Raw genomic sequence first — 26961 nt, 5'->3', positions numbered from 1 at the left:
CACAATCCACTCCATTCAAGCAGAGAAGCCTCTAGATCAGAGAATGAGCTTTCCAGCCTGGGTTCTTCAGAGAGCATTTAGGATGAGACTGGATTCAAAGTCTGATCCAGTTTACTGAGAACATGAATCCAAACCAATCACCTCACATCTGCTGGAACTGATCTGAGAACAGTAGGAGTTGGACAAGGTCTCTGGTCTCTGACCTCTGACCTCTGACTTGTATCTACAGTACTGACCTCTGACCTCTGACCTCTATCTACAGTACTGACCTCTGACCTGTAGCTACAGTACTGACCTCTGACCTGTATCTACAGTACTGACCTCTGACCTCTGACCTCTATCTACAGTACTGACCTCTGACCTGTAGCTACAGTACTGACCTCTGACCTGTATCTACAGTACTGACCTCTGACCTCTGACCTCTATCTACAGTACTGACCTCTGACCTGTATCTACAGTACTGACCTCTGACCTCTGACCTGTATCTACAGTACTGACCTCTGGCCTCTGACCTGTATCTACAGTACTCACCTCTGACCTCTGACCTGTATCTACAGTACTGACCTCTGACATTGAGCTTCACTTGTTTCTTCATCAGGATGTCTCCCTTCTTGTTGTAGACGGTGCAGGTGTAGGTGTTGGTGTCTCCATCTGTGGGGTATTTCAGGGTCAGACTGAGGTCTCCAGTTTTCAGCAGGTCTTCATTCATCTTTGTTCTGTTTCTGTAAATCTGGTTCTGGTCTTCAAGCTGGTCAGAGCCGTTCTGATACACATGGAGCGTCCTGTAGTCTCTGTCCATCCACACCACTTTAGCGTCTTCAGGCAGGTGAGCTGTGGTCTTCCAGGTCAGCTGGGCAGACTTCACCCCTGAATCCACCTCCACCTGGGGGACTGAGAGGACAACAAATCCCATCATCAGCTGTAGAGACAGCAGCAGCAGCTCTGAGCACATTGAAGAGAAATATTTGGAGTGAAACATGTTTGACTGGTTCCAGTCTGAAATATGTCCCATTCTCCATTGAACAGAGACCAGTTAAGAAGTGTAAACTACTGATGTATTAAATGTTAAATGTTCAACTATCTATTTATGAAGTGAATGAATGATTTCAGAACATTTCCCTGTGTCTTCATCAGGTTCATTCCTTTTCATTCTTATTTCCCAGCACCAGCAGCAGATTGTCTTTCTTGTCTTCTGGCTCATGTATGGTCGAGGGCCTTCTTACCCAAGAACAAACAGGAGCTCTCTAATTATTCATTAATGACACAAAAGTTCTTCAGTTGTGTGTACCATCAGTTTAGGATCTAATCTGTGCTGATGAATGATTCATGCAAACAATGATCTTCAGTTCTCATCCTGAACTTGACAAAAACATCATTTATCAGAAGAGGATTAATGACAGAACTTCATGACAGACTTGAATCAATCAATCAAATCAAAGCTCTTGAATCCATTTATCTTTTCTACCTCATGTTCCTATGATCATTAATAAGATGAGTTAACATTTATTGTCATTATCCAGAGACCTCTACAACCACATTAGAATAACTACGACTGAAGGTCAGCTATAAAAAACACTTCAATGAATGAATGAGCTGAGCACAGGAGCTCCACAAGGGTGTATGCTCAGCCCGCTGCTCTTCACCCTGCTAACCCACGACTGTGTTCCAACCTACAGCACCAACCACATCATCAAGTTCGCAGATGACACACCTGTGGTGGGCCTCATCACCAACAACGATGAAGCCAACTACAGAAGAGAGGTGAGCCTACTGGTGCAGTGGTGTAAAGACAACAATCTCATCCTCAATGTGGAGAAAACAAAAGAGATTGTTGTCGACTTCAGGAGAGGTCACCCCCAGCATCCCCATGACCATCGAAGGTGCTGCTGTGGAGAGGGTGAGCAGCACCAAGTTCCTGGGGGTGCACATTGCTGAAGACCTTTCCTGGACTAATAACACAACATCACTAGCCAAGAGGGCTCAGAAACGCCTCTACTTTCTCCGGAAACTACGAAGAGCACAAGTTCCGCCCTCCATCATGTGTTCTTTCTACCGGGGCACCATTGAGAGCGTCCTCACTGGCTGCATCACTGTGTGGTACGGAGGCTGCACTGCCTCCTGCCGAAAGACCCTGCAACGCATAGTGAACACAGCCAGCAAGATCATCGGTGCCCCCCTGCCCTCCCTCACAGACATTTTCCACACCCGCCTCACTCGCAGAGACACCAGCATTGCCAGTGACTCCTCCTACCCCCTACATCCCCTCTTCAGTCTCCTGCCTTCGGGGAAAAGGTACCGGAGCCTCCAGGCCCGCTCCACCAGACTGCTGAACAGCTTTGTCCATCAGGCTGTCAGGGTGCTGAACTCTGCGCCCCACCCGCCTCATGCCCCCTGCCGGACCATAACCCACCCATCACAAAGGGACTCTACCTCACCTGCTTCTGACAGCAATCTACACCTTACCTTACCTTTGCGCATTTAAAAAATCCAAGCTGTAACTATACATTGCACTGTTGTACATAGAAATTTCTATTTTCTATTTATTCCCTATATTTATATTATATACAGAATGTTTACATAGCAACTGTTTCACTGCCAACTTCACCCACTTTAGGTCTATTTAGGTTTTTATTTTATTTTACTTATTATTATGTGAGAAAGAGAGAGAAACGTTTTTTCGATTTTTCTGTATGTTGCAAACGTATTGAGAAATTGACAATAAAGAAATCTTGAATCTTGAATCTTGAGTGAATAAATAAGATAAGATCAAATAATAATGTTCTCCAGAACTGTGTTAAGTAGTCAGGATGAGGTAACAGGTTAAATCCATTGTGGATGTTATGGTGAAATTGTACATATAGTTAGTAATGCACATGTTAATTAGGAGCAGGGGAAGTTAGTGGCTCATCTAGAAGCTGAATGTCCTGAGAGCACATTTGTTATCTCTGATGTTGAAGCTCCTGTATCTCCTTCCAGAGGGCAGCAGGCTGAGCAGGTGGTGGTCACCAATGATCTTCTTGGTCCTGGAGAGGCAACGAGAGATGGCCATGTCATCCAGGGAGGGTAGAGAGCAGCAGTCATCTTCTCAGCTGACCTTTTGACCTCATGACCCTCAGCAGCTTTTTCTGCTGTGCAGCCAGGGCACCACATGGTGATGGAGTATACTAGCTCCATCAGCAGCTTCTCCTTCAGTCTGATCCGTCTCAGGAATATTCTCACTGCTTGGCCTTCCTCCCAGTGGTTGTGCTGTTGGCTGACCAGGATAAGTTCTCACACATGTAAGTCTCAAGGAATCTGAAAGTGTGGACCCTGTCCAAACAGACACTGTTGATGTGGAGAGTAGGTCAGCTTTTCCCTCCTGAAATCAATGACCACCTTCTGTTTTTATTTGATGTGGAGACAAGTTGTTCAGAACCCACAGTCTCATCCTGGAATGAATCCCACCAAGCTGCTGTCATTGGCACATTTTATTAAAGAGTTGATGGTGAGTAGGAGTCCAGACACATATCAGGGTCCAAGGTTCCTATTCAATTCAATAAATATCGTCTTTGCTGACATTTCTTGAGGATTTCCACAGTGTTGGAGGATAACCTCAGAAAGCTGTCAGATATTGTGCCCAGGTACCTGTATTCCTCCATGACCTCCCCCTGGATGGTGGTAGTAACAGCCTCTGCCAGGTGTCTCTGCTGGATGGAGAAAGTCACGATGACCTCTTTTGACTTGTTGTTGTCCAGATGAAGACAGACGTCCTCACACCAGGTGACCGACTTATTCAGTACAGAGCCATGGTGCCATGGAGTGGAGCTGCAGTCGTCGGTGTAGAGGATATAGTCACTGCACCCTCTGTGACCGGTTGGTTAAAAAGTCAGTGGTGATCCACAGAGTGAGCAGGTGGTCCAGATGAAAGACAGTTATTAACTTCCCTGCAAGGATGTGTAGCTGCTTGGTGTTAAATGAGAAGAAAAGCTTGGAAACAGGAGCCTGGCAATGGAGTTGGGGGTTTCCAGATGTTTGTGCATGGTCTCCAGGATAAATACTTTGGCATCATCCACTACTCTGCCAGTCTTGTATGCAAACTGGAGTGGGTCCATCAAAGGATCAACAATCTTGGGTCCATCAAAGGATCAACAATCTTGGAGTGATTAGATGACAGTCTGTAGTTCTGCGCTGTTGCCCTTCTCAAATCTGGTAAAAAATGAGTTGAGGTCATTAGGAAGAGATGCTGTGTTGGAACCATGGTGGCTGTAGGTGGAGCAGGCTATTAGCATCGACTCCAGAGTAGCTATGAGTCATTACTCAGTGAGCCAGCAGACAACACAAAGATGTTTCTAACTTGGTACTTTATCACCTGTTGACTTGAACCTTCACCACACAAAGCCTGTATCTACCGACATACATGATCTGTAGAATATAGTCAGTACAACCTACGCCTCTGTTACTGGGGAGAAGAGGGAGCTACACACAGAGCTCAGAGACTGGAATGGCAGCACAGAGTGAACTCTGACCTCTGGTACATTACAAGACAAAAGGAGGCGCCACCTTGTGGTGCTATGTGGCATCAAGTACAAGACAAAATCTGGTTGTTACAGCAGCAGAGCAGAGATTCCCCTGGGCAAAGGAGAGCTCTGCTTTGTTTTTATATTTCTACTGGCCTTCTTTATGGCAGCTTCACTTCTCCATTAACTTCCATCTTTTCCTCTGATCCAGTGAAATCAATCATTTCTTTCTTATTTAATATTTGTTTCAGTTCTTTTGTAATCCATAGTTTGTTTTAGTTGAATTGTACTGTCCACACAGAAGGAGAAGTATGCAGACACCGTCTCTACCTGCTCATTAATGTTACTAGAGGACCATAAACTATTCCAGTCTGTGGTTTCAAACACCCCTGTAGTCTATCGATGCTATCTGGAGTCCACTGTTTGATGTTCTTAATAGTTTTATCAGTCCTCTTGACTACAGGTGAATAAGTCGGAGCAAGCTAAATGCTGTGGTGGTCTGCAGAGTCTAGAGGAAGTAGAGGGACAGCTCTGAACCAGAGCATTTGTCTATCGTCCTCCCAAGTCCTGAGGTACAGTGAATATATCGATCAAAATCTTTCATGGATTTATCAAGTACACAGTGGTTAAAACTGGCCATGATGAATCTGGGAGCATCTTGAGATATGAGTTCTAGATGCATATAGATGCAGACTCCTCCTCCATGATGCTTTCCAGTGAGTACAGACTCCCTGTCAAGCCTTATGGAAGAGTCAAAACCATCCAAGCACAAGGCGTCATTGCTGTGGTTTCCATTTAACCAGGTCTCAGTGAATTCTACAGTTGATGCCGTCTGATATTCATACATGTGACTGACGTTGGCTTGCAGCCCATCAGTCTTATTACAGAGTCAGCGTACATTGGCTAAAAAGACTGAAAGAAGTGCCTGACGTTTCACTTTTCCACTCTTCAGTCTAGCTATAGTGTTTCCTGTGGAGCTCTATACTACATCTGTTGTCGTGGTCTCATCAGCCTGCCCAGTCTTCATGGAATCCTGCAGTTCTCCACTCCTACCTGAATGAACAATTCTCCAACCTGCCTGTGATTCCTCTTACATTTTCAAACTGTCATGTAACATCATCAGTTTGTATCATCAGATTCTATGTGTACGCTCTTTAGTCAGATGGATGTATTTATGACAGATGTATGTTTGTCTTGTTTTCCTCCTGCTCTCTTCTCTCTTTTCTGTCTCTACCTGGCCGGCCTTAGGCAGATGGGTCCCAAGCTGATGTTCCAGTGCTGAAGGCAGTCTTTGCCGTGTGTTCCTGATGGCAGATGTTGGAGAAAACTGGCCGCTCCTTGAAGTCCTTTGAAGTAGCTTGTTAGCAGCTTGGTGCTAATTAGCTGGTTGACTCCTGTTGGTTGGGTGTTTAGCCTGCAAACCTTCTGCTTGTTGGCTAAAAGAACTTGAAGATTTCTCAGCAGGATCTCTCATCGCTGCTGTAAGGAGAACAGGCCTGGAGTAGTTGCTCTTTATTAGCAGACTACCTGAGGTAGCCAGCTGCAGCTGAGCAGCTGGGGGTCTCCAGTGTGGAGATGAGCAAAATGAGAGGAAGAGAGAGAACAAAGGCCAAGCAGAGACTTTTATATGACCTGATGACCTCAGTGGTCACATGCCACTGTCAGCCAGTGATAACTGCTGGGTCAGTTTTCACACCTGGAGGATTGTGGGACTTGAGGTTTCCAGTGCTTCCTTTGTTTCCAAGACAAAGACAGCCATGTGGTTAACTTTGTTATGCATGTTGAGCTTCCATCCCTCACCACCAGGTTCAGGTCCCAACAGTATTGTTATTGACACAACATAAATAAAATTGAATTGAATTGAATTAATACTCAGTAATACTCAGTAATAATCTGTAACAGTTTCATAGATGTTAAAACCAGGGCATGAAATTGGCACCCGCCCACCCGCCAAATGCGGGTAACTTTTGTGATTGGCGGGTGAAACTGTCAATCTACCTGTCACGTTGGCGGGTAGCCAATGACTGCGTTTACATGGTCTTTAGTATCCCGATTTTGAGGCTTATCCCGGCTTTGAGCATATCCGGGATATGGTGTTTACATGGAACACAGAGAAACCCGGCTATTCATATCCCTGTATACATGATAAATAACAGTAACCCGTTTTCCGATCGCTGCATCCTATCTGCGCATGCGTGTTTCACGTCTTTTTCAATGTTTTCCAACGCGACCTAACTTGTTCAACGGAGCGAGGTGGAAAACCAGCGTCACGTAGCTTTTCCGCAACAGATTTGAATACATCAGCATTTCGGTGTTTTCTGCCATCTAAACACGTCGTTATGTTGAGTTCTTTCATTACTTTAATGTCTCTTCGTCGCTCCAAAAGTGAGAAGTTCTCGTTGCCGCCATGTTGTTTGTATATGTAGTGCGTCACTTGGCATCACTCGCGCCTGCGCAGACAGTAGGCAGCCGTCAGAAATCGGGATAAGGTGTATACATGCTCCAGTATCCCGGCTTCTATCGGCGTACTCCAGGTAGCAAAACCGGGTTTCTTGAAATCAGGAAATGAGCATATCCCGATTTCTTAAAAATAGTCTTTTGATATAAATGTGATTAAAATCTAAAATGTAAAAAAAAAAATAATAATAAACTGAATACACTACAGTGACTAATGGATTGCAGTTAACTAAATAAATGAAACCGTCAGTGAGATGATTGGCTGTTTGTATTTATGTTATTTTTTATTCTAAATGCCTGCCACGACACCAGGTCAGATACAGTTGTAAGCATTATGTAGGTCTAGTCATAAATGAGATTGGTTAAGTTGGTTAATAACCAGACAGCACTTTAATGTGTATTCTGTACAAGTTCAAGAACCATTCTTATGCATTTTCACCTTTATTTTAGGCACAAAAAAATTTTGGCTGGTAAAAAACTACTGTGGCAGGTGGCTGGTGGCCTAAAAAGTTAACTTCAGGCCCTGGTTAAAACCCATAAATGACATCAGCAGATTTTATCTTGTTGTCTCATCCTGTGTCATCTGATGACTTCACAGTGTAGGGCAGGGATTCCCAAAGTGTAAACTGGGGTGTGTGAGATGAAAAATTGTTTAATGCGGCTGAAAATATTAGCCATATTTCCCCAACTTATCTGCTTTATGCCTCTGAGCCTGAGCCTGTCATCATCCTTTTTGCTCTGAAAAGTGGAAGCTTGTGCGTAACTTTGTTTCAATATATGTAAAATGTTAAAGTGTTTCAGTTTAATTCAAATGTGAGAGCGTGTTGTTGTGATTGTGATTATTTTGTTGTATGCGTGTTCTGGTAACTTGAGCATGATTAAACATACTGTCTCTTATATGGCTATAAAAAAACTTGTTTTTTTTGTTTGTTTTTTAAGGTGTGGGAGATTGGGGGTGCATCAGCGCGGTTGGGATATAGAAGGGGGTGCGCGGCCAAAAAAGTTAGGTAACCGCAGGTTTAGGGGATCCTGTCATCCTCGCTATCTCTCTCCCTCTCTGGAAAGTAAATTTAAGAGATTCCCTGTGGAAGAACCCTTCTAAAGGACCAACCTTAGTTTACACCTTAGACATAAAAGTGACAAGTCCAGATGCTAGACAGACCCACACTAAGGGGCTCTTAAGGGGCTTCTCTGAATGCTGAGGACGTCAACTGAGCCAAAAAAACAGATTTACAAGTCTGTGGAATTTCCCACTCACTTGTCTCGAATTGAAAGAACATCAACACGATCTCAGGAACTAAAAGAGACAGATGAGAGGAGTTACCTCTCCTACTTCATATGAACAGAATCTAGAAATATTAATGTTATATTCATTATGTTTTAACCCTTTAAATGCCGGCTCAACCATATGGTTGAGCGCATTTTGGGTCACTATATCTCAATGACAGGAGTGCGTAACTTAACTCAACCTGGTTGAGCCATCTCTATCACTCGGCTGAGGTATATTATGCTACAAAAATCCACTAGAGGACACTTTGTCTTTAAATCGTAGTCTTCTTCATCTCCCCTCCAACCAGGAAGTCAGAAACGGGAAAATCATCTCAGACATGTTGACTGTTTTTACTAAAACTTTGAACAGGAATAGTTATATAGTTGTATTACATATTATAGTGTTAGAGACCTTACTAAACAGAATTATGTTACTTGAATTATGTTACTTGAAGCCACCTAAAAACCTAAATTTAATGTCTAATAATTTTTTAAAAACATGCTCAACCAAATGGTTGATTTGTCGCTTTATGGTAAATGTAGCAAATAAAACAAATGTAATTAAAATTGACTTTTTTTTGCTATAAAATCAAAATTTCTTTTCATCTATTGCTGTAAATATAAAATTGAGTGTTGTGACAGTCATATACATCGTGAATATGATGAGAGAATTATTTTACTAAGTAATTTTTGTGACTTTCTGAGTTAATATTAGTAAATACGATAAAAATCTAGAATAAATGTGGGGACATCATAATTTTCACAACTTATTCCCTTTCAACTAAATGACACAAGCTGGTATATCAATATTACTACCATTAGAGGTTTTAAATTATAATTTAATTTGAACTTGTATTACAACTGCTAGATGAACCTTTTATGGTACAACACATCCTAAAAACTGTTCCCTTGAAGGAGACAGATGACAGTCCTGACCCAATTTACACACCAGGTCCAAACGAAAGCACAAGTACAATCTGGAAGCATGAAGACATTGAGAAGTTCCAGGTTCCGAATTCAAAATTTGAACCCCCTGACCAGTACCTCAAAATGCTCTTTAACGATGAGATGATTCAAGATTTGAACACCCTTCCAGTACTTCAAAATGCTCTTCAGTGATGAGATGATTTAGCATATTGCACTTCTTACCAAACTGTACTCTGCTCAAGAGTTTGGGGATCCCTAAAGAGTTAGAGCATGTCTTCTCCGGACCGATTTTACAAAATCAGCAATAATAGTTCAATCAATCCAGGAAACCAGCAATAGGAAACCAATATAACCAGTAATAGGAAACCAGCAATACTAGTTCAATCAATCCTCCAGAAATGTGACTATTTTGTCCCAAAAAACATAACTGCTGTTGCACCAATGCAGACAAGGTGTGTTGAGATAGTAATGCGACAAATGCAAATTTTTCTATTGTTTTTCAGTATTTTCTTTTCCTTTTTGAATGCAAAAATTTATGTTTTGCACTGTTACATTTAGTCAGATGTGGACTGAATGTGAGACTTTTGTGCTGTTGCACTTTAACACGGATACAGTCAAAATTCAAGTAAATTAGAAATACAATATTTCTAATTTTCCTTGTTTGAAGCAAAAATTTCCTTGGTTGAGATAAAAACAGTGGTGTTTTGTGGCATACTGACAGAAATTAAGTGTAACCAAGATCCCAGACATTTTCTGTTGTTTATTTTTTCATAAATTAGCATTTTATTTGAATTTATCTACTGTTTCTGGTATTTGTATTACGTTCTGCACTTAAACCATTAAGGGACATCTCAACCATTTGGTAGTAGAGATGTAACAATATGAAAATTTCATATCACGGTTATTGTGACCAAAATTATCACGGTTATCAATATTATCACGGTATTGTTAGATGTGTTCAAAATGTTAATTTATTTATTTATTTTTTAAATACTTTTCTTTACATTCACCGCTCAAGACTAGATCTAGTCTTACAGATTCAAGAACTGGTACAGAAAAGAAAACTCACTGTTTTATGTACCTTAAGTTGAAATCAAATGTGCATATGAAAGCAGCACTACCATTTTAAACAAAGTAATGTGGCAGAAACATTAAAATAATAACATAAATAAATAAAAATAAATGTGAAAATTGTGCAAGATGGCACCTTGTGGCCATAATAAGTAACTGCACTACACTCGCTGAAAAGTTGTGGGTGGTGGTCACGGAGTTTTCTCATCAAATTGGAAGTGTTACCCCCCTTTGCGGAGATTTATTTTCTGCATTTTCTGCACAAGGTTTGATGTCTAAAATTATTTTACCGTCAACATCCTTTATAAATCCAAAATATACCCAGACTTCGGATCGTGTTTTTTTACTGAGGGGGGGATCTCTGGAGCGAAGGTGGCTTCAACCATGTTTTCACGTTTTCACAGGACAGACAGTGTAAACTGCGCATGCATGCCCGCTTCTGAGAGCGCCGTTCAGGTGCTGCTTCTCCAGGTAATGAGCAGTATCACTTTGAGTTTTTCGGTAATCAGTTGTGGCAAACAATCACGGTTTTAACGATAATTACAATTTGAAACGGTAGTACTAACCGTCTGGAATTTTACCGCGGTTTATCGTCATACCGGTAATCGTTACATCCCTATTTGAAAAAAAAAAAATATTGATTGTGCTTGTGACTCACCCAAGGGTACCCAATGCAAAGAAAAAATGTTTTCACTGCCTTTTTCTTGGTGGGGTTGTTAAAGGGTTAAGTCTGTGATTCATTAATTCTTCCTTTTCAGAGATACACACATGCAAACATGCCGGACACTTTCTTCCTCCCCCTCTCCCAGAGGGACCAGGGGAGTGAAAACAGATAACAGATAACTTTCCTATCCCAGAGCAAAACTCTGATATATTCTCCTCTGTAAAAACTTAAGTTTGATACTATTTTCTATCGAAATTGTAATAACATGGTAAGTCATATATTGTTTTTGAGGAAGTGCTCAGGATTGCTATGAGACGATTTTGATCCTTGTACGAGAAACCTAGCCCAAATTCACATAATTTGTCAGTAAAGATGGATCGACAGTGCCCTCAAGCGGCCATCCTTAAAAACGTTTTTCTTTCTTTTGAACTATTGTTAAAATTAAAGTGTGTTGAACCTTATGTATGTTCTTATAAGAGTAGTAGCGATAACTATTGAAATTGTTATTTTAGAAACCACAACCTTTTCTTCATTAGCAAAATATCCTGAAGAACCTGATGTTATTAATTTACTGATGCTTGTGAGTTATTTTGATTTGTCATCATCGTCATTATCATTCAGATACGTCATCGTGTAATGTTGTAATGTTGGATGTTGCTGCATAGGCAAGAACATTCCTAACGAGCCATGATGAGTGATGGAATGATTAAATTAGTTCATTTAAAGTAGGTTAAGAAGATCAGGTAATAAGATATCTTTAGACAAAGAACTGAAGGTGTTCCCATCTCTTTCCACATGAATAATTTGGAAACCCGATCCAAAACACGCCCTGAATAATTAACACATAAAACCAGAGGGATACGCTCTTCTCCGCACTTTTCCTTTACCTTTTCTTTGTAGCCAGCATAGTCAGCTGGGATATCACAGCAAGACCCAATCTCTTCCACGGATCAAGAAACCAAGAGGCTGTCGCCATAGCAACGACGCAGAGAAGCCGTGATAATCCGTCTTCCTTCTTCGAATACAAAGAAATCGTGAAGTTGCAATCTACCGCCTTCGGCTGAACACCTACAACAGGGGTGCCCACACACTGGCTTGCGAGCTACTTTCACAATGACCAAGTCAAAGTGATCTACCCGTGTATACAGTCAGGTCCATAAATATTGGGACAACAACACAATTCTAATCTTTTTGGCTCTATACACCACCACAATGGATTTGAAATGAAACTAACAAGATGTGCTTGTGGTTAGCGGTGGCTAAACCAGGCTGGCAGAGAGGGTGGGGGTCAGAGCTGAGTGGTGAAGTCCTGAATGGCCGAGGGAGCAGTTCCAGGATGCTGGTTCTGCTGTCGAGCCCCAGTGAGGTGTCGTGGGCTAGTTGACGAAACACCGGTGAAGTGGGGTGCCCACTTGAAAACCCAGTGAAGTCATCAGGCCTGAATCATGCAGCTCTGCCCTCAGTTGAAGACGTCTGAGGGGAGCGACTCCTACGCCAGCCACCCACATAGGGAGCAGGACGTAACTCCTGCCAAGTGCGGTGGCTGCGATAGACCCTATCGTTTAAAGACACGCTTTAACTGCAAACTTTTAGCTTTAAATTGAGGGTATTTACATCCAAAGCAGGTGAACGGTGTAGGAATTACAACAGTTTGTATATGTGCCTCCCACTTTTTAAGGGACCAAAAGTAATGGGACAATTTAACAATCATAAATCAAACTTTCACTTTTTAATACTTGGTTGCAAATCCTTTGCAGGCAATTACAGCCTGAAGTCTGGAACGCATAGACATCACCAGATGCTGGGTTTCATCCCTGCAGGGACGAGCGGTCAGGGGAGGCAGGTGAGGCAGTGCCTCACCTAGCATCATGAAAAGTAATGATGATAAAATAAATTATACTATTGATAAAATAAATCATACTATTTGTCCATTGGTCTGATATAAATCGGGCATAAATGCAATTTCTGTATGGTTCCCGTAATTTTGATCATTTTTATAGTCAAAATCGCTGAATATGGAAAATATTAAACAATATTATAAGAAATGGATCTAAACACAATAGTCTGCCTAAGTATTTCATTGATAAGGATATTGAAAATTATAACATGACAGATGTTTTAACGAATACTTTGTAAGTATTGGACCTGAGCTTGCAAGAAAAATCCCTGATCCAGGGACATTTGATGAACAAATATTAGAGAGGAATCCTTGCTCATTGTTTCTACAAGCTGTGGATAAAAATGAAATCTTGAATATTGTCAAAAAATGTAAGAATAAACTGTCCACTGACTTCAATGATATCAATATGGTACTAATAAAAAAGGTCATTGAAGGTATTGTTGAGCCATTCACATACATCTGTAATTTATCATTTCAAACTGGTTCATTTCCAAATAAAATGAAAATAGCTAAAGTCATACCTCTGTTCAAGGCTGGAAACAAGCATCATTTCACAAACTACAGACCTGTCTCCTTGCTCCCACAATTTGCAAAAATACTGGAAAAACTCTTCAACAAAAGATTGGACATGTTTTTAGAAAAACACAAAATTCTTGCTGAGAATCAGTATGGGTTCAGGTCAAAAAGATCAACATCATTGGCAATAATAGAGGCAATAGAAGAAATCACAAATGCAATAGACCATAAACAAAAGGCTATTGGAGTATTTATTGATTTAAAAAAGGCTTTTGACACAATTGACCATAAAATATTAATCAAAAAACTGGAAAGATATGGTCATCAGGGGAATAGTGCTGGATTGGGTGAAAAGTTATTTAAGTGGGAGACAGCAGTTTGTGAAATTGGGTGATTGTCTCTTTTCTTGTTTGGACATTGCTTGTGGTGTCCCACAGGGGTCAGTGTTGGGACCCAAGTTTTTCATTTTGTATATTAATGATATATGTAAAATCACTGAAGTGTTGCATTTTGTGTTATTTGCTGATGACACAAATATTTTCTGTTCTGGGGATAACTTACACAAATCACAAAAGGACATCACTACAGAAATGAACAAACTAAAAATATGGTTTGACAGAAATAGGTTATCATTAAATCTGAGCAAGATAAAATTAATGGTCTTTGGTAATTGTCCACCGAATACAGAGGTATTAATAAAATTAGAGGGAGTTAAAATAGAAAGAGTTCACGAAATTAAATTTTTGGGGGTAACCATAGATGACAGAATCAACTGGAACTCACATATCAAACATGTACAAACCAAAGTCTCAAGAAGCATTGCAATAATAAACAAAGCAAAAAAAGTTTTTGGATCAGAAATCACTTCACACTCTTTACTGTTCCCTAGTCTCACCATATTTTCAATACTGTGCTGAGGTTTGGGGCAACAACTACAAAACATCACTACAGCCACTAACCACCATTCAAAAAAGAGCAATACGAATCATACACAACGTTGGCCATCAGGAACACACAAACTCTTTATTTCTACAGTCCAAGCTACTAAAATTTACCGACATTGTGGAATATCAAACAGCTCAAATAATGTTTAAAGCTAGAAATAATCTTTTGCCAATAAATATACAGAAATTATTCACTATGCATGAGGGAAGTTATAATTTGAGGGGAAAAATCAATTTTAATCTAACTTTAATTGGGACAAAGAGGAGGGGTTTTTGTGTTTCAGTGAGCGGGGTGAGACTATGGAACAGGTTTACGATGGAGTTGAAGCAGTGTCCAAACATAAAATGAGGTACAAAGACACTATTTTTAAGAGGTACAGGGATGAGGGAGGTGTTGGGTAGCACTAAGTCTTATTAGGTTATTGTCTCCTTTGTTTTTTGTTTTTTTTTGTTTTGTTATTTTTTATTGTTTCTCTTTGTGCATGTGTGTATGTGTGTGTGTGTATTGTATTAAGTTTATATGTAGATTATGTTTTGTTTTGTGTTTGTTTGTTTGTTTTTGTCTTTTGTTTTTGTTTTTTGTTGTAATTCAAGGAATTCAGGAATATATTTTATTTATCAGGCACATCTAAACTAGTTGCAATGAAGCTGGTATTGTCATTTATTATTTAAAGAGAAGGGGTGGGAGTTTATAAGTTATTCTTCTTCTCACTCCTTTTCGAATATGTATTTCTATGTTTAAATGTTTGCCTTACTTTTCTTTTTTATTTTGGTTTGCATATTCGAAATAAACACTTCAATCAATCAATCAATCAATAATACCACGACTAGTGGGCGATGGTATCTTAGTGAGACGCAGCAGGTGGATAGAAGAAGTCACGTTTGATATCTGTTAGAAGTACGTTACCTAGGAAACAGCGAAGCATACTGTCTGTTTACATGAGCGAATAACCGTTTACATCTTATGCTATACGAAGCATCGTCGGTATGTATTATTGTTGTATATTCTTATGTTTAATTACGGTTCATTATTTGTCATTACAAAGGTTTTGTGAAGTTTTAAGAAAAATGCTGATAACAATTCTCAGTTGATTCCAAGCGAGTCTCTATTGATTTAATTTAACATATGCTACGTGTATAGACAGCGGGAGTTTACAGCAGTAAAAGATCGATAACATGTTAAGAATAAGAAAGTTATGGCTAACTAAAGTGATAGTTTAAAAATGATATATACACAATACAGATGTAAACATGAGTGAGTTAAAAAGGTTCAGTGATTTAATTCATGATAAAAACATGTTTATGGCGTATGTACAAGAGATTTACAGTAACCAATTTGTCTGTCTGTTTGTGCGTTCTCAGTTTCACCCTTTTTCAAGTCAATAAACCTGTGGATAAACGGATGACTGTCTCCAGAGTTTTGATGAGAAGAAGGCGTTTAACTTAATGCCAAGATATATTCAGTACATATATTGAGGGCGGCACAGTAACATATTTAGTCTTGTTGATCTGATCTCACTGAAAAACAAGGAGATGAGGCAGCCAGTACTTGTGCCTCATGAAAGAGGGCGCTAGTGAGCCACAGCTTCATGCTGTTGCTCTTCTTCTATGCTGAGTCAACTGTACTGTCTCTATTAACTGGATCTTTTCTCTGTACCAAAAATAGACGATTGTAAATCTAAACCTTCAGTCAAAACAGGAAGTGGTAAATGATGGAAGATATTTTGTTAAAGAGTCTGTATTAAAAATGGATGAGATCATCAGACGATTTAACAAAGCAATATATATTTGATTGAGGTGACGATTTGGTTTTAAATTAATTTCTCATTTGAGATATTAAACGTAACCAGTAAGTGTGAAAGCAGCCAATTGAATGGCGAATTTAAGCTATTCCATTGGGTTCATAATTGTAAATCTGTGCCTCACCAACCACGAACCTCACCGCATGTCACTGCATCCCTGGTGATGCTCTGCCAGGCCTCTACTGCAACTGTCTTCACTTCCTGCTTGTTCTTGGGGCATTTTCCTTCACTTTTGTCTTCAGAAAGTGAAATGCATGCTCAGTTGAATTCAGGTCAGGTGATTGACTTGGCCATTGCATAATATTCCACTTCTTTGCCTCTCTTTGGTTGCTTTCTCAGTATGCTTCGGGTCATTGTCCATCTGCACTGTGAAGTGCCGTCCAATGAGTTCTGAAGCATTTGGCTGAATATGAGCAGATAATATTGAAACGCTTCAGAATTCATCCTGCTGCTTTTATCAGCAGTCACATCATCAATAAATACAAGGGAACCAGTTCTATTGGCAGCCATACATGCCCACGCCATGACACTACCACCACCATGCTTCACTGATGAGGTGGTATGCTTTGGATCATGAGCAGTTCCTTTCCTTCTCCATACTCTTCTCTTCCCATCACTCTGGTACAAGTTGATCTTTGTCTCATCCGTCCATAGGATGTTGTTCCAGAACTGTGAAGGCTTTTTCAGATGTTGTTTGGCTCTAAACTCTAATCTGGCCATCCTGTTTTTGAGGCTCACCCGTGGTTTACATCTTGTGGTGAACCCTCTGTATTCACTCTGGTGAATTCTTCTCTTGATTGTTGACTTTGACACACATACACCTACCTCCTGGAGAGTGTTCTTGATCTGGACAACTGTTGTGAAGGGTGTTTTCTTCATCAGGGAAAGAATTCTTCAGTCATCCACCACAGTTGTTTTCCGTGGTCTTCCGGGTCTTTTGGTGTTACTGAGCTCACCGGTGCATTCTTTCTATTTCAGAATGTTCCAAACAGTTGATTTGGTCACACCTAATGTTTCTGCTATCTCTCTGATGGGTTTGTTTTGATTGTTCAGCCTAATGATGGCTTGCTTCACTGATAGTGACAGCTCTTTGGGTCTCATATTGAGAGTTGTCCTGAAGGACAAAGGACACTCCGTTGAAGATAACAACGTCCAAATCTTAGCCAGAGAAGACAGATGGTTTGAAAGAGGAGTAAAGGAAGCCATCTATGTCAGACTGGAAAAACCTTCACTAAACAGAGGAGGTGGACTGAGATTTAATCTGCCATCTATTTACAATACAGTTTTAACTTCTGTCCCCAAGAAGTTTCAGTCTCATTCACACCTTGACACTGGAGCCTCTGACGGACAAGAGTCGTTAGAGAACCATTCATAGGAAAGAGGACAGGGACAACACAGTCCCCCCCTCAACTACAGGTAAGTACCCAGCCGTTAATAGAAATTAGCTGCACCAGTTTCTGGTTATTACCATAACAAGCAAGTTTTTTCAGGAGGAGTTCCTATTTAAACCTCAGACTTCCCACCAGTCCACCAGAACTGAAGAAGCTACTCGGATGAGTGGTGAAACGTCTTCTGAAAAAAAAACTCTACAAGTCCAGTTGCCTTTTTTGAACCTTTTTTGGATATACCATGACCTGGATGACTGAGAACCTTCACAGACAGACTGGGTACTTACCTGTAGTTGAGGGAGGACTGTTTTTGTCCCTGTCCTCTTCCCTATGAAATGAGTTCTCTAATGACTGTTGTCCGTCTGAGGCTCCAGTGTCAAGGTGTGAATGAGATTGATCATAGGGAAGAGGACAGGGACAAAAACAGTCCCCCCTCAACCAACAGGTAAGTACCCAGTCGTTAATGGAAATTAGCTGCACCAGTTTCTGGTTATTAGCATAACAAGAAAGTTTTTTCAGGAGGAGTTCCTATTTAAACCTCAGACTTCCCACCAGTCCCCTAGAAGCTACTCGGATGAAACGTCTTCTCTAAAAATCTACAAGTCCAGTTGCCTTTTTTGAACATTTTTGGATAAACCATGACCTGGATGACTGAGAACCTTCACAGACATATGTATATATATATAATGTATATATATATGTATATATGTATATATACATATATATATATTGGTTGTTGTGCGTGGCTGTGGATGTGTGCTGCTGAACAGAGGTTGTTGCAAGTATAAAGTAAAAATAAATAAAGATGAACGTTTGTCTTCCTGTTTGTTTTGGAGGTGCAACAACAAATGTTTTAGACTAACATCTAAAACATGTTTGTCAATGGCACGCGTTCTATCCGCACTACCTTCCCGATCTACCGGTTGATCGGGATCAACGTAATGGGCACCCCGACCTACAACGTTCTTGCTCGAAGCTGGGTGTCAGAGTGCAGACCAAGCAACAAGTACCTGTCAACTGGTCCCAGAGAGACCTGCATCAGCTGTGCCGTGTCGTAATACTTCGTCACACCGGAGCACGCTGACGCTTCGCCGTCACTGTGCCAAGAAGACTCGACTACAAAAAGTAGGCTCAATCGTTCCTATTGTTACCCGCTTGAGACAAGAGTTGGTGTCACTACTTTGAAACTCCCCATTAACATCTTTTAGAGAAGATTGATTAGATGAGGTATCAAATCCAGTTCCAGTTAGTTTAAGCCATAACATCTCCATCTCTCACCATCGCTCCGAAAATTAGTTATTTCAGGTCTCATCATATTCTATTTGATTACACACACATATGTATTCTGTTAGTACCTCATTCATTATAGTTGTCACTTCAATAAATAAATATTTATTCACACTTAAGAAGTTGTTTATGACTTTGTTTTATGGCAGAGAATGTATGGTATAAATTGTGAAAAGGATTTGCTTCTTCAGATATGAAATATATTTAATCGAGACTGACAAATTGACTTAAACCGCGTTCTTCCTACGATAAAAGGAGGTGGCGCCCCAACTAGACATTTAAAAGGTGTAACAAACCCTACAGTGGTGTGGAGTCATGAGCCAATGGTAATGCACGGGCTGACGCTTGTCATTCAAGAGCAGAGGTGTAGACTCGAACCACATGACTTGGACTCCAGTCGTTAATTTGATGACTTTAGTCTCGACTTGACAAAGTGTAAAAAGACTAGCAACTCAACTTGGACTTTAACACCAATGACTCGTGACTTCACTCTGACTTGATCCTCTACCCAAAACCTGAAGATTAAAAGGTATGCCATTTAAAAAGTGATCACAAATCTATTCATTTCACACCTAAATGATAATAATAATACATTTTATTTAAAAGCACTTTTCAAGGTACTCAAAGACACTTTACATAAAAAGAACATCAAATCAGCAAAAACAAATCTGAAATATAACATTAAAAACACAATAAACTGAGCTAAACATTAAAAGCAATTTTAAAAAGGTGTGTTTTTGTCAGAGATTTGAAGGTAGGAGGGTCGGTACAGTCACGGATGTGTTTGGGGAGAGAGTTCCAGAGGGAGGGGGCAGCTGCAGGGAAGGCTCTGTCGCCCCAGGTTCGATGCTTGGTCTTGAGTGATGGAGTAAGGAGGTTTGCATCACATGAACGGAGGCTGCGGGATGGATTGTGGCGATGGAGCAGGTCAGTGAGATAGGAGGGAGCCTGGTTATGGAGGGCTTTGTGTGTGAAGAGGAGGATTTTGAACTGAATACGCTGTGGAACTGGGAGCCAATGGAGTTTCTGGAGGACAGGAGTGATGTGATCATGGGAGCGGGTTTGGGTGAGCAGACGTGCAGCAGAATTTTGGATGTACTGAAGTTTATTTAAAGTTTTGGATGGTGTGCCATAGAGGATGCTGTTGCAGTAGTCAATTCTGGAAGTGATGAAGGCGTGAATGAGGGTTTCAGCAGCAGAGAAGGAGAGTGATGGACGGAGTTGGGCAATGTTCTTGAGGTGGAAGAAAGCAGTTCTGGTGATTTGATTGATGTGATGATCAAAGGAGAGGTTACTGTCAAAGATGACTCCGAGGTTGCGGCTGTTGGGGGATGGAGACTGGGTGGAGTTGTCGATGGTGAGGCGGAAACTGTCTGTGGTGTTGTTGAGGGATTTGGGGCCGATAATGATTAGGTCTGATTTGTCACAATTTAGTTTGAGGAAGTTGATCTGCATCCAGGATTTGATGTCAGCGAGGCAATTGGAGAGAGTGGAAAGAGTGGCGGGAGTGATGGAGTTGGTGGAGATATAAAGCTGGACGTCATCAGCATAACAGTGGAAATGGAGACAATGGTGGCGAATGATGTTGCCAAGAGGGAGCAGGTAAAGTATGAAGAGGAGATGACCAAGCACCGAACCCTGGGGGACACCTTGGGACAGAGGAACAGTGGAGGAGGTGCAGTTGTTGATGTGGATGAATTGTTGTCGGTCTGAGAGGTATGATTTGAGCCAGGAGAGTGCAGTGCCAGTGATGCCGAGGGAGGACTCAAGGCGGGAGAGGAGAATGGTGTGATTTATGGTGTCGAAAGCTGCAGTGAGGTCCAGGAGGATGAGGATGGTGAGCTGGCCGGAGTCTGCGGAGAGGAGGATGTCATTGGTGACTTTCAGGAGGGCTGTTTCGGTGCTGTGTTGGGAACGGAAACCGGATTGAAATGGTTCGAACAGGTCATTTGAGTTTTGAGTTGTGTGGCGACAATGCGCTCCAGTATTTTGGACAGAAAGGGGAGATTGGAGATGGGCCGGAAGTTCGACAAGATGTGAGGGTTGAGTCCAGGTTTTTTGAGGATGAGTGAATGGGAGACTGAGCCAGACCTGAGGGAGGAGTTGATGATTTCTGTGATGAGTGTGGAGATGGCTGGTAAAGAGTCCTTAATGAGGTGAGATGGGATGGGATCCAGAACACATGAAGAGGTTTTCATGCCTATCATAATTTTGGGCAGCTCCCCTGGTGACACGGGGGAGAACTGAGACAGAGGCTGAGAGGTGAGGAGGGGAGGAGCAGGTGAGGGAGTGGGAGTGCAGGCCGTGGGGGCAGGAGAGGAGGACAAGTTGTTGTAAATGGTGTCAATTTTTGTTTGGAAGAATGAGAGAAAGGAGTTGCATTTGTCAGTGGTGAATGAGTTGGAGGTATTGTCGCTGGGCTTGAGGAGTTTATTTACTGTAGAAAACAGAGCCTTGGGGTTGGTGGAGCCAGAGTGAATGAGGTGAGAGTAGTAGGTGGATCGGGCAGTACTGAGAGCATCCTTGTACTGCTGAAGGTAATCTGTATAGGCTTGTAGATGGACAGTCAAACCGGTTTTCTTGTGAAGTCTTTCAAGCTGTCGTTTTCGTGATTTCATTTTGTGTAGTTCAGGAGTGTACCAGGGGGTGAAGGAGACAGTTCTAGTTTTGATGGGGGCTAGCTGGTTGAGACAGGAGGAGAGTGTTACGTTGTAGAATTTGGTGAGGTCAGAGGGATTGTCAGTTAACGGATGGGTGGAAGCAGATATTTTACTAGAAAGAGAGGCAGAAAGGGCTGAAGGGGAGATGGATTTGAGGTTTCTGAAAGATATTGTCCGTTTATCCTTAGCGGTGGGAATGGGGATGTTGATGTCCATGATGATTGCCAAGTGGTCGGAGATGTTGAGGTTGAAGCTGGAGAGGTGATGTAAGGTGAGACCAGTGGAGCAGACCAGGTCCAGGATGTGACCACGGCTGTGGGTGGGAAAGTTGACGTGTTGAGTGAAGTTGAAGCAGTGTAGCAGTTCCAGGAATTCAGTGGCAGATTTGCAGTCAGTGTCAATGTGGATGTTGAAGTCCCCCAGAAGAAGAACGGAAGGTGAGATGGCAGATAACTGGGTGAGGAAGTCAGAAAAGCCAGAGAGGAAGGAGGGGTTTGGTTTGGGAGGGCGGTAGATGATGGCAGTGACCAGAGGAGTGGGACCAGAGAGTTTGAAAGTGAGGTGTTCAAAGGAGCAAGCAGCAGGGATAGAGATGGTGGACACCTCCCTCAATGAACAACACACTCCACCTCTGGCAGACGGCTGCGATCCATCGAGTGCAGGACAAACTCGCATGGCGAACAGTTTTTTCCCCCCCATGAACACATCAAACCCACCACCATCCCAGTGAAAATGTTCTAGTTGTTGTATATACTGTGTATATATTTTTTGTATTTTTGTATATTTGAGAGTATTTTTTTTCTGCTGAGTTTCTATATTTTCATTCGGGGTCTGCTTGAGCCTGTCCCAGCTGTCATTGGTCTAGAGGGGGGGTCCACCCTGGACAGGTCTCCAGTCTATCACAGGGCTAACACAGAGAGACACTCACACCTACGGCCAATTTAGAATCACCAATGAACCTAACCAGCATGTCTTTGGACGGTGGGAGGAAGCTGGAGAACCTGGAGAGAATCCACGCAGACACAGGGAGAACATGCAGACTACACACAGAAAGGAACCAGTCGGCATAATAGGTGCAACAACACCAAAACAAATTCCTTGTATGTACAAACATGCTTGGCAATAAAGTATTTTCTGATTCTGACCTGTATCTACAGTACTGACCTCCGACCTCTGACCTGTATCTACAGTACTGACCTCTGACCTCTGACCTGTATCTACAGTAATGACCTCTGACCTGTATCTACAGTACTGACCTCTGACCTGTATCTACAGTACTGACCTCTGACCTCTGACCTGTATCTACAGTACTGACCTCTGACCTCTGACCTGTATCTACAGTACTGACCTCTGACATTGAGCTTCACTTGTTTCTTCATCAGGATCTTTCCCTTCTTGTTGTAGACGGTGCAGGTGTAGATGTAGTTGTCTCCATCTGTGGGGTATTTCAGGGTCAGACTGAGGTCTCCAGTTTTCAGCAGGTCTTCATTCATCTTCGTTCTGTTTCTGTAAATCTGGTGCTGGTCTTCAAGCTGGTCAGAGCCGTTCTGATACACATGGACCTTCCTGTAGTCACTGTCCTTCCACTCCACTTTAGCATCTCCAGGCAGGTGAGCTGCAGTTTTGCAGGGCAGCTGGACAGACTCCTCCCCCTCCTCCACCTCTACCTGGGGGACTGAGAGGACAACAAATCCCATCATCAGCTGTAGAGACAGCAGCAGCAGCTCTGAGCACATTGAAGAGAAATATTTGGAGTGAAACATGTTTGACTGGTTCCAGTCTGAAATATGTCCCATTCCATCATCATTTCAAGTAGTGTGCTACTTTGTCCAGCAGATGGAGCCATAGCATGTCTCTCTGGTGGCTGTATGTCAGTGTGTGTGAGTGTGTGTGAAGCTGTTTTAACATACTTTGATGCCACAGAGAGAATACATTCAAAACAGCCAAGAGTTACAGCTGTCACAGATGATTTGCTCTGAAAAATATTGAACTGCACAGACTATGCATTGTGCCACGTTGCATTGTTACTCCAGTGTATCCCCTGAGAACTGAAGTGACCCCGTCCTTGCCGGTCCCGGACGGACGTAGGGTGCAAGGGCCCGTTCAACGCTGCTCACAGCTTTAATTAAGGCCCAAGTTATGCTTCCGTGTAGACACAGCGCGAGGGGGCGTACGGACCTATTACGGACCTATTACGTCCTTGCGGACCCCCGTACGTCCTACGCAAGGGCCAGACGTGCACCTCCCAAAAATCCTCGACGCGCGTCGAGGCGACGCAACAGCAACGCAGCAGCAACGCAGCAGCAACGCAGCAGCAACGCAGCGGCATTGGCTGTGATTGGTCCGCTAACTACATCCGCTGGAGACCGCTTTTCCGGTTTCCACTCATAAACACCGCTATTTTCACTTTTAGTACTTTAACTTTACTTTTCACACTTTAACTGTTTAACTAAACTTTTAATACTTTAACTTTTATTGTTTGCACCGTGTCACTTTTGCACAAGAGTCACATATTCGCCGGTCCTCTGCCTGGGTACGTTCAGGCGTACAGACCACCTCCGCTGTTGTCTCCTTTGTCTCCTTTGTCGTGCCCTAATTTGCAATAGAAGCATTTCTTCCTCTGCTTGAATAATTTGGAGCTCCAACGCCAGTCTCTCTGTCTCGGTGTCCATCGTTCACTGTGACTACGACAAAAGCCGGAAGGTAAATAACTATACGAGGCGAGATACGTCACAAGAGTCTCGGTCGGTCGGTCACAAATAATCATAGCGCCCTCTACCGGTGTGGCATTGAATTGCATTTCGACACGTAAACCCCACGCAGAACCATCACGGTCTCACGACTGCGTCCAAGCAACTGCGTGGCCATTGCGTGACCATTGCGTGATCACTACACGGAAGCATAATCCAGGCGTAACTCTGCTTTTAATGAGGTACATTGGTTAGCACTGTCACCTCACACCAAAAAGCTATGACAGAACAACTTGTGGTGGATGACCTACCTGACTGAAAAACTTGTCTAAAGGTAAACTACAAGAGACTGAATCTGGAAACTGGAAGAGAAGCTCTGCAGGAGTAGATCTGAGTGTAATCTGTAATGAATACTAGTGTAACATCTAATCACCACAGATGAGATGGAAACTGGGACAACTACAAATACATTTTAGAAAAAATCCATTTTAATAATCAGTATGAATCGTTTGGACAGAAAGATGGACTGACCTCTGACCTGTATCTACAGTACTGACCTCTGACCTCAAGAAAGGTGATAGGTCTGATCCGGGAAATTATCGACCGGTTTCTATTTTGAGTGTAGTCTCCAAGGTCCTGGAGAAAGTAGTTCATGAACAATTGTATCAATATGCTGTGGATGCCAAACTCCTCTATGAATTCCAATCAGGGTTCAGACAGTCACATTCAACAGACTCACGTCTACTGTACCTAACTGACTTCATTAGGGGCGAAATAGATGTTGGCAAGCTATGTGGTATGATCCTAATTGACTTACAGAAGGCCTTTGATATGGTCGATCATAGCCTACTGTACAATAAGTTGTCTGCCTTGGGCGTGTGCCCTTCCGCCTTAAGATGGTTTGTTTCCTACCTCTCCGGGAGATCCCAAAAGACTGAATTCCAGGGTCATTTATCCAAAGATCAACTGGTAACCTGTGGAGTTCCCCAAGGGAGCGTCTTTGGGCCATTACTTTTTTTAATCTATATCAATGACATGAAATCCGCCTGCAATGAGAACTTGTTTTTATACGCTGACGATTCAGCTATTATAGCCTCCAACAAAAATGAGCTTGAGCTGCATGCCATTTTGCAAGAGGAATTCAGTAAAATTCATAGTGTTTGGCTCTAAGCCAAGACTGTCTTAGAAAGAGTTGTCCAGTATCAGCCTTGGTGGGCAGCTCTTCCCTGCCAAGCCCACAGTGACCTATTTAGGATGCTGCTTAGACAGCAACCTAGATGGGGGTAGCATGGCCTCAAAGGTCATGAGCAAGGTTAATTGCCGATCCAGATTCCTAGCTAGGAAAGCGCCATTCCTTGATGCAGTGAGCCTCAGACTGCTAGCTAATTCACTGGCCTTATGCTGCTTTGATTACGGACTTAGCTCATGGTATGGTGGTCTAACTAAGGCCCTAAAAGACAAACTGCAGGTTTCTCAGAATAGATTAGTTAGGGTAGTGCTAGGGCTCACATCAAGGGATCATGTGGGTAAGCTCCAGTTCCAACAGCTGGGCTGGCTCCCCCTGGAGGCTAGGGCAGTACAGCTCCAGCTCAGGGTGGACCATAATGTTTACAATCATAAGTCACCGGCATACCTTAAAAACCACTTCACTAGGAGTAGGGATGCTCATGCTTACCACACCAGAGCTAGTAATGCAGACTTGTACTTGCCTAAGTTCAAAACAAACATTGGCAAGTGTACTCTCAAATACAGTGGTGCAGTGAGCTGGAATAAATTACCATTGGAAATTAAGAGCATAGATAATTATCATTGTTTCAGGAAAAAGGTAAAATCCTGGCTCATGGACAATTTAAATCCATAGTGACACTAACATGTCATCCTTCATGTGAGTTGTTGGTGTTGTCTTTGTATGCACTTTGCACTTTAATACAGAATGGTTTGGTTAGGGAAAATTCTTTTATTTGTTTAGCCTCTCATAGTCTATTTTTATGATGTTTAATTGTTTTGTTTTATGTGGATATATGTCCTGTCTTGTAACATCAGAGACCATGATGGAAATAAGTGCTTGCACTTTGTCATGATCTATCCCTTGGATATGTCTTTATTCCAATAAAAAATGAATCAAATCAAATCAAAAGACCTCTGACCTGTATCTACAGCACTGACCTCTGACCTCTGACCTCTGACCTGTATCTACAGTACTGACCTCTGACCTGTATCTACAGTACTGACCTCTGACCTCTGACCTGTATCTACAGTACTGACCTCTGACATTGAGCTTCACTTGTTTCTTCATCAGGATGTTTCCCTCCTTGTTGTAGACAGTGCAGGTGTAGGTGTCTGTGTCTTTCCATGTGGGGTATATCAGGGTCAGACTGAGGTCTCCAGTTTTCAGCAGGTCTTCATTCATCTTCGTTCTGTTTCTGTAAATCTGGTCCTGGTCTTCAAGCTGGTCAGAGCCGTTCTGATACACATGGACCTTCCTGTCTCTTCTGTCCTTCCACTCCACTTTAGCGTCTTCGGGCAGGTGAGCTGTGGTTTTGCAGGTCAGCTGGACAGACTCCACCCCTGAATCCACCTCCACCTGGTAGACTGAGAGGACAACAAATCCCATCATCAGCTGTAGAGACAGCAGCAGCAGCTCTGAGCACATTGAAGAGAAATATTTGGAGTGAAACATGTTTGACTGGTTCCAGTCAAATTCCATTTGAGACAAACAACCATTCTCACTCAGACCTACGGCCAATTTAGAATCTCCAATAAATGGTAGGAGGAAGCTGGAGAACCTGGAGAGAACCCACGCAGACACGGGGAGAACATGCAAATTCCACACAGAAAGGAACCAGTCAGCCATTAAAATTCTAGAAATTAGAAATTAAAGATAAACAAT

The 26961-nt window shown here is 42.2% G+C and overlaps 1 protein-coding gene across 3 annotated transcripts in view; it reads right to left on the bottom strand.

The window, feature by feature from the left end:
* LOC311490574 (uncharacterized protein) overlaps nucleotides 1-26961 on the bottom strand; it is a 54111-nt gene that overhangs the window by 7667 nt on the left and 19483 nt on the right. For all 3 annotated transcript variants that reach the window (XM_084548138.1, XM_084548137.1, XM_084548139.1), the window contains exons 5-7: nucleotides 26337-26663; nucleotides 22730-23056; nucleotides 565-891 (exon numbers count right to left, since the gene is read on the bottom strand). In XM_084548138.1, the coding sequence (XP_084404264.1) occupies nucleotides 565-891; nucleotides 22730-23056; nucleotides 26337-26663 (981 nt within the window). The remainder of the gene's footprint in view (nucleotides 1-564; nucleotides 892-22729; nucleotides 23057-26336; nucleotides 26664-26961) is intronic.

The sequence above is a fragment of the Chelon labrosus genome (assembly GCF_963514085.1).
Source record: "Chelon labrosus genome assembly, chromosome: 1".
NCBI lineage: Eukaryota > Metazoa > Chordata > Actinopteri > Mugiliformes > Mugilidae > Chelon > Chelon labrosus.
The sequence above is the reverse complement of the archived record's forward strand: the minus strand, read 5'-3'. Positions and strand labels throughout refer to the sequence as shown.